Here is an 8,438-nt window from a genome sequence, read left to right as displayed (position 1 = left end):
TATATACACACTGCAGTATGGAACAGATTTCATTGATTAACCAGTTGACTAAATCTCAGCTCAGCTTCTAGTTTGATCGTATCACATGAACTTTATCAGCAGAGCACATTTGCCCAGATGTCATAAAATTGAAGGTGTGCGACTTTCTCTGTTTCTTAAGAGCTTTTGTTACTGTTTGTGTAAAATCTGAGACTCACAAAACTCCACATGATAATGACAATCCTTTGTTCACAGCAGCAGCTACACAGATGAAATTTTATAAACTAATTTTTTACTTTGATAGTCAGTAGCTGAGATACAGTTTATAGATAAAATAACTTAATATAATGTTGTTGGAGTGAATTAACTCCTGAATGGATCAAGCTTCCCGATCTTCAACAACTGATTCAACAACTCTAGGTCATATACTGCTATACTATATTCTTGCTCATTGTCCAGAATGACATATGTGATGGGCTGAAGCATTTCTCTCATCTCAGTGTACTACAATATATATATAGTCAGATCATCCAGTACTGCAGTCTATGTTATTATACTACTAACTATACAGAGCCAGTGGTAGGACTATAAGGCCTTTATTTTTTACTGTATATTTTTATTAACCCCTGTCCATCACATGTTGTTTATGTCCTTCCAGTCCCAACCATACTGAGTGAGTATCTTCTCTTCCCGTGAACCTGCCGCTTCTGGCACAGTCACGTTTTTACCAGTACTGTCAGCCTTTATAATCAGACCTACAGACATTCCTTAGCTGCTCTGCTCTAGTTTGCAGATGTAACAGAAGCCCAGTTAATCTGCATTCTTGCTTGTGAACACTAATTGAGTAAAGCTAACAAGCAATAGCGTTGCACTGACTGCTGACCTTTTAATTCTCTGTGTGTGTTGATTTTTTGCTCTGGAGATTTGGGGTCATGTGATCTATGGGGGTGTGCTTCAGATCAAAATAATGAATTACTGCAAATGCAGTTTATAGATAACATGCAAATCTGCTGGTGTTTATTTTTTCTCTCTAAGGGAATGCTGGGAAGGAGTAGCTTTTCCTAAGTTTTGAAAAACAAAATCTTTGGTGTTACTTGCATTACACCGCTCACATCTCACAGTAAAAATGCTGATTTTAAATGTGTACTCATTACCATCATGTATTCCCCACAGACATGTCGGACCAAGTATTACGAGTATTCAAAGCAGACCAGCAGTCTCGATACATCATGATCGGGAAGGACACGACGGCTAAGGAGGTGGTGGCCCAGGCCATCAGAGAGTTTGCCTTGACTGCAGCACCTGAGGCTTATTCGCTGTGTGAGGTGTCCGTCACACCAGAGGGTGTCATCAAACAGAGACGATTACCAGACCAGCTTTCTAAACTAGCCGACAGGATTCAGCTGAGCGGCAGGTAATGGCATCTTTAGTTGGATGTGCTAGCAAACACTTTCTTTGGTAGCACTACTCTTTTCTGTCCTTTTTCTTCTTCCTTACATAAATATTGAAACCAGAACCTTCTTGCAAAATACAGTTACCCTCAACAGACATTACAGCTTTCATTGTTAACCTCAGTTGATCATTTAATCTATTACACATCAGAAACTGCAGTCATATTTTTCAACAATCCACAATGATTCATTTTTCAGTTGCTTGTGTCGTTCGGCCAGGTTTCAAAATCTAATATATTTAGTTTAGAATGATATAAAGTAGAGAAGATATATTCTTATATTAGAAAAGCTGAAACCAGCAAGTGTTTGCCATTATTTCTTGATTTAAGTGATTAATCTGTTATCAAAGTAGATCAGCTTCAGTTAAATGACTCAATTACCTAATTTATTATTCATTGATACAGTGTAAATGTAAACCAAATAACATGTTTTCCTCCATCATTAGATACTACCTAAAAAGCAACATGGAGACGGAAACATTATGCTCAGATGAGGATGCCCAGGACCTTCTTCGAGAAGGTCAAATCTCTCTGTTACAGCTCAGCACAGTGGAGGTAGCCACTCAGCTTTCCATGCGGGCTTTTGAACTTTTCTGTGCCATCGAGCCCACCGAATACATCGACGACCTATTCAAGCTGCGCTCTAAGATGGGATCGGCCAGCCTGAAGCGTTTTGAGGAGGCCATTAACCACGAGACCTTCTGGGTGGCCACGGAGGTGACACGGGAGCCCAACCAACTCAAACGCATGAAGACTGTCAAGCACTTCATCAAAATCGCTCTGCACTGCCGCGAGTGCAAGAACTTCAACTCCATGTTCGCCATTATCAGGTAAGATGGAGAATAATGAATATGCAGTAAACTCCCCCTTTCCATCTTTGCATCCAGATGAAGTGCTATTCTCATGGTAAATTTGGTTTTCCTCACAGTGGTCTGAACCTGGCTCCAGTCTCTAGACTGAGGGGAACTTGGGAGAAGCTACCTAGCAAGTATGAAAAGCTGTTCGGGGACCTGCAGGACCTTTTTGACCCCTCAAGAAATATGGCCAAGTACAGGAATGTCCTCAACAATCAGAACCTGCAGCCACCAATCATACCCCTGTTCCCAGTCATCAAGAAGGACCTCACCTTCCTACATGAAGGTAAATGGCAACCCGTTCATGCATTAGCCAAGGCTAGCTAAAGTCCTCAGCTGACTTTAGCATTAAAATAACTTCCAGGTATCAATGTTAGCTACTTGACTGTCTTTTATATTTACTGAAAACTTTACAGGTAGTTTGCTGTGACTTTGTTTAAAATCTAAAACTTATGTCAGATTGTGACTATAACTTAATTTAAACCAGATCTGTAGTTGTGGCTTTGTAGAGCTGTGTTTGCTGCTGCCCCTTTGAGCAGTATTAGTTCCCCCTTGAGCAGTATTAGTTTTGCCATTTGAGTAATGTGTGGGGTATTGGTATTCACTTTCTTTTTTCCCCCTATTTCTCAGGCAATGACTCTAAAGTGGACGGCCTAGTGAACTTTGAGAAGCTGAGAATGATTGCCAAAGAAATTCGCCATGTTGGTCGCATGGCCTCTGTCAACATGGACCCAGCCCTCATGTTCCGTACCAGGTAAAGAGATCTTGAGAAACAAAGCCAGATCTCAGATTATTAACAATAATCCTTCATGCTCCCTTTAGGACCAATCAGCACTGACTAACCGAGCCCTCTGGGGTTAGCTGGTTCACACAGATTCAGTACGGATAACTTCATCACGCTTTTCTTTAAGCAGCTGTTCCCTCTGGCAACTGTTTCCCTATACACACTGTTGGCACAAGATGTGCACAGTGCTGCTGTGTCTAATGACCTCTTCCTAGTGGAGTGTTAGCATTTGATTCCCTCTCTGCTGACTTTCACGTGGGTCTTTTTCTTTGGTGATCTTGGTGCCTTTCCTGTCCTAAGCTTTGTCTCTTTGTCTCCCTCTCTCTCTCTCTCTCTCTTTTCATCCACTGCCCCCCATGCTTCTCTATTCATGGTGCATACCCTCTAGGAAGAAGAAATGGAGAAGTTTAGGGTAAGTTTAGTGACCCTACAACCTTTTGCCCCATCTGTACCACCTTTTTTCTGCCCATTGACGTGCTTCTTTTTGTCTCTATTTTCATTAACCTGTTTGAGTCTAATCCTCCCACTGACCCTGCCTGATGCTAACCATGCTTGAATTGCAAAAGGTCACTTATGCTAACATTAGCTAAAGTTCGACTATCTTAAATTCCATAAACAAATTTAAATTAATAGATATATCCTAAACACCCTTCACTAGCCTTGGGATAGCAAACATGACCTTTTGTGTTATGCTGTTTTAACTAATGCTTGCAGCTTCAGTTTGAGTTTTGCCTGTTTGGGGGTTTTATTTGTATATATCAAACCTGCAAACAGGCTGAGATTCTAGATACAAAGTTGTTTTTTCATGCTTTACATTCTTGTGGTCAAATGCCATATTGTTCATTTGATGGGAAATATACAGAAGTACATTACATTCACCTGAAAATTAAAGGAAGCATTTTTGCTTCTTTATCTCACAATTATAATTTAGAATTGTGTAATTAAGAGAAAACTGTCTTGTAATTACACGGTTTGCATCTCATAGTTATGAAACCGTTTTCTCTTGGAAATATGAGATGTTAAGTTGTGATCAAGAGGCATTCATAATTATTTTATTCATTTATCTAGCTGGTGAATGCAATGTGCACAAACAGTTTATTTAGCCAACTGGTGCCACTTAAGTGACACTTTTTCAACAGTCAATGAGGAAATGAAACCTGATGAGCACAAGTGTGATTTCTCATTGACCAAGACTAAAGCATACCATTTGGCTGAGATCATGTGCAAAAAAGGCTTTTACTACTACTACTACTACCAGCACTGACTCAAGCCACAGAAATGTAAACTATGACCGAGTTACACTCGTAGACTCCCCCTTTCCACTCCCCTGTTGTTTCACTACAGCCATCGTCATTCATCCACCCTTCTGCTGTTTGGAATGTCTGGAATGTTTTGAAGTTGAGAGGAATACCTAAAGCTGCCCTCTGCATGTCTCAGTTTGGATTCCATGCTCCCTGTATAACCCAGTAGTACTACCTGTACAGTTGTACATAAATATAGGCTCATTTATACACTAAAGCAGCATCTTAATAAGTTTTTCTCTACTTTCTTTATTTGTTTGTGTGTTTTTGTCTGCGTTCGTGCCTGCAAATCTACATTCCTCTGTCTGTTTATGTGGATGTCTCTGTGTGGTGCGTTCGTGTGACCAGGTCTCTAAGCCAGGGTAGTGCCAATGCGGCAGTGCTCGACGTCACCCAGACAGGCGGGCACAAGAAGCGGGTGCGTCGCAGCTCCTTCCTGAACGCCAAAAAGCTTTATGAGGACGCCCAGATGGCCAGGAAGGTCAAACAGTACCTGTCCAACCTCAACCTGGAAACAAATGAGGAGAGTCTGCAGACACTCTCACTGCAGTGTGAACCCTCCATTAGCACATGTAGGTTTGTGACACAACTTTGTACACGCACAATAAAATGTAGGCAACAGAAAATATGAATGTCATGTTGAAGATGAATCCCACTCTGTCTTATCTCACAGAGTAGGGCCATTGTTTGTGGAATATTTAAAAGTTAAGCATTGAGTTCTTCAGTTTATTTATGTGCATGTTTCTCTTGACACACACATGTTCCCAGGATTAACAGCCCAAAGGCAGACAGGGTGGGACCAACGGAGCAAACTGCTAACAGACTCCAGGCAGGGAGTAGAAATGGCTGAAACACTATGCCAGTTTAACATTAATGCCAGATTTAGTGCTTATACATTAACTGAGAAAAGGGGAGTGCAAGTTTTAAAAAAAGACACTCTCAGGGTCTGAGTTTGGATCTCTGCAACAGCACTGACTGTCTATCACCAGTTGTTTTCTTAAACTAGACAGCAAATTCCTGCCTTTTGCAAATTGTACATATTTCAGTTAAAGCTTAAAATCTGACTTGGTACAGAACATTTATCCACTCTTTCTTACCCTGTTCAGTGCCTAAGAATGCGGGTGGGAAACGACCAGACACCTCCCCTGTCGTGCCCAGAGCTGCCAACCAACAGAGGGGCCAGCTGGCCAAAGGAAACCAGGCCCTTCAAGTCCCCACCGTGGCCCTTTACCCATCCCGAAAGAAAGTGCCAGTCAAGGATCTGCCACCTTTTGGTAAGATTGGAGCTTTTACCAGTACTACCAGTACTTTTAGGCACCTTCATATTTTATATGTTTATCAGTTTCACAGTATTTAAAAGCTATATTTCAGAGCCAGACTCTCTTTTATGCTTCTTTGGTGTGAGGTATACGTATATATCTAGAATAAGGCATGTGCGACTTTACAAGTATTAAGTAATAATTTGTGAAGTACTAAACCTAAATTAGAGTAATTGATTAAAATGAGTAGTTCTAGTAGCATAATATCTACTCTGTACAGTTCACTGAAGTTGCTACTTGCATTTTATTGTTAGGGACATGTCACATCATCTTTAAGGTAAAATCTTTATGATTCAAAGCTTCTGTTACCTTAATAATAGTGGTTATAATTTTGCCTACAAGAAGATACCGAGTACATATTATGGTTTTGTTTGATGGCCTTTTGCATGCCACCCATTGCCTTGTTTATTCTTCCACATCAAAGCAGAGCCAGCTTTTCTCAGCTTCCTTATGACAGTGCTGCCACCTAGAGGCTGTCTGCCAACAAGCAAATACAAAAAAAAAAAAAAAAAAAACAATCCAAACAATGCAGCTTAGCATCCCATCACCCACAGGGAATGGCAGCATTCCATATGCTACTTCCACTCATCGTCTTGCAAATGTTCACAGGCACCAGTTCCCCCCAGTCTCTGAAGAAGATCCTGTCTCTGTCGGAGGAGGGGAGCGACAGGCACCGGAGGCAGCCAGAGGACACAGTGTCCAACACCTCCTCCCAGCTATCCTCCCCTCCCACCTCCCCCCAGAGCTCACCCAAAAAGGGTAAGTCTGTAATCCTCCCTCCCTGCCTTACCTCTGTCCTGGTTCCTTGTCTTTGTCAAGATGTGCCACAAATGCCATCTGGTGGTTACCAACATGTATTGCAACATTTCTCAGATATTTGGCACATTTAAAGTTTTAAGAAACATGTACTTTTCCACCAAAATAACACCCACCTTATTCCAAACCTAAGTATTAATTTCATTTTGTGTTCATTTTGTTACACCAGAGACTCTTGCAGACTAAAAGAAGGAACATACCCCTTTCCCTGACTATAAAAATTCCTGTCACAGTAATGAGCCATGATCGCTGGCTGTCTAGGTGGTGCCCAGAAAATAACATGGGCTTCATAGACAACTGGAAAACATTTTGGGGAAAACCTGGTCTGATGAGTAGAGATGGCATCCATCCCACTTTGGGTGGTGCGGCTCTCTTATCTAGAAATCTGGACGAGTTTGTTTTACAACCTAAATTATGACAACCCAGAGTTGAGTCCAGGATGCAGGGTCGCAGTCTTACACGCCTCTCTGCTGTCTCTTTGCAGCTGCTACCCACCCAACGCTCCCAGTACCCCATAGAGACTGTGTCTGCCCCCCGCCCACCTAAATTATATAAATCAAGAATCAACTCCAGAGGAGTTATTCATAAGAACCTAATTAAAATTAAGATGACTCCTCTTATAGTAGAAAGTAATAGGACAATCAAATGTGGACTATTAAATATCAGATCTCTCTCATCTAAATCTCTGTTAGTGAATGATTTGATAAGTGAACATCACATTGACTTATTGTGTCTTACTGAAACATGGTTACAGCAGGAAGAATATGTCAGTCTAAATGAAGCCACTCCACCTAGTTACAGTAACTGTCACATCCCTCGAAACACAGGCCGAGGTGGTGGCGTGGCAGCGATCTTTGACTCAAGCCTATTAATCAACCCTAGACCTAAACATAGTTATAACTCATTTGAAAGTCTCACCCTGAGTCTCTCACACCCAAACTGGAAAACTCAAAAGCCTGTTCTGTTTGTTATTGTATACCATCCACCTGCTCCTTATTCAGAGTTTTTAAGTGAATTCTCAGACTTTCTGTCTGATTTAGTGCTTAGTACAGATAAAATAATCATAGTAGGCGACTTTAATATTCATGTAGATGCCGACAATGACAGCCTCAACAATGCATTCTGTTCATTATTAGACTCAGTTGGCTTCTCTCAAACTAAATAAACCCACTCACTGTTTTAATCACACTCTTGATCTGGTTCTGACATATGGCATCAAAACTGAACACTTAATAGTTTTTCCCCATAACCCTCTTCTGTCTGACCATTTTCTAATAACTTTTGAATTTCCATTAATGGATTATACTCTATGTGGGAAACAATTCCACTACAGCAGATGTCTATCTGGCAATGCTGTTACCAAGTTTAAGGAAATAATTCCATCTTTATCTACTTCAGTGCCGTTTGCCAACACAGTGGAAGGAGGCCACCTTAACTTTACTCCAACACAAATCGATAATCTTGTTGATAGTACTGCAGCCTTCCTGCGTAATACACTTATACCATTGCCCCTCTGAAAAGGAAGGCAGTGAAACAGAGAAGGCTAGCCCCATGGTACAGCTCGCAACTCCGTTCCTTAAAGCAGGCATCACGAAAAATGGAAAGGAGCGCTCCACTAAGTCAGAAGAGTTTTTCATAGCCTGGAAAGATAGTTTAATAACATATAAGAAAGCCCTTCATAGTGCCAGAACCGCATTTTATTCATCACTGATTGAGGAAAATAAGAACAACCCCAGGTTTCTTTTCAGCACTGTAGCCAGGCTGACAAAGAGCCACAGTGCTGTTGAGCTTAACATTCCCTTAGATCTCAGCAGCAATGACTTCATGAGCTTCTTTACAAATAAAATCACAACTATTAGAGAAAAAAATTGGTCGGACCACTCCCACAGCTCTCGCAGATGTGCCATCTACTACAATGGCTTTAGAAACATCAGT

At 41.2% G+C, this 8,438-nt stretch overlaps 1 protein-coding gene across 13 annotated transcripts in view; it reads left to right on the top strand.

Moving 5' to 3' along the window:
- The window catches only part of rapgef2b (Rap guanine nucleotide exchange factor 2b), a 110,052-nt gene that overhangs the window by 91,142 nt on the left and 10,472 nt on the right, over positions 1–8,438 (top strand). For 7 of the 13 annotated variants that reach the window (XM_020622834.1, XM_020622828.1, XM_020622825.1 and 4 more), the window contains 9 exons: positions 638–652; positions 1,153–1,393; positions 1,876–2,259; positions 2,358–2,569; positions 2,914–3,037; positions 3,456–3,479; positions 4,717–4,940; positions 5,475–5,642; positions 6,297–6,446. In XM_020622834.1, the coding sequence (XP_020478490.1) occupies positions 638–652; positions 1,153–1,393; positions 1,876–2,259; positions 2,358–2,569; positions 2,914–3,037; positions 3,456–3,479; positions 4,717–4,940; positions 5,475–5,642; positions 6,297–6,446 (1,542 nt within the window). Of the gene's footprint in view, positions 1–637; positions 653–1,152; positions 1,398–1,875; positions 2,260–2,357; positions 2,570–2,913; positions 3,038–3,455; positions 3,480–4,716; positions 4,941–5,474; positions 5,643–6,296; positions 6,447–8,438 lie in introns of those variants that run through there. The other 6 variants (XM_020622826.1, XM_020622831.1, XM_020622837.1 and 3 more) reach the window with 4 other exon arrangements.

Source organism: Monopterus albus, unplaced genomic scaffold, assembly GCF_001952655.1.
Source record: "Monopterus albus unplaced genomic scaffold, M_albus_1.0 scaffold289.1, whole genome shotgun sequence".
Lineage (NCBI taxonomy): Eukaryota > Metazoa > Chordata > Actinopteri > Synbranchiformes > Synbranchidae > Monopterus > Monopterus albus.
Note: the sequence above shows the minus strand (reverse complement) of the source record. Positions and strands in the feature narration are given on the sequence as shown.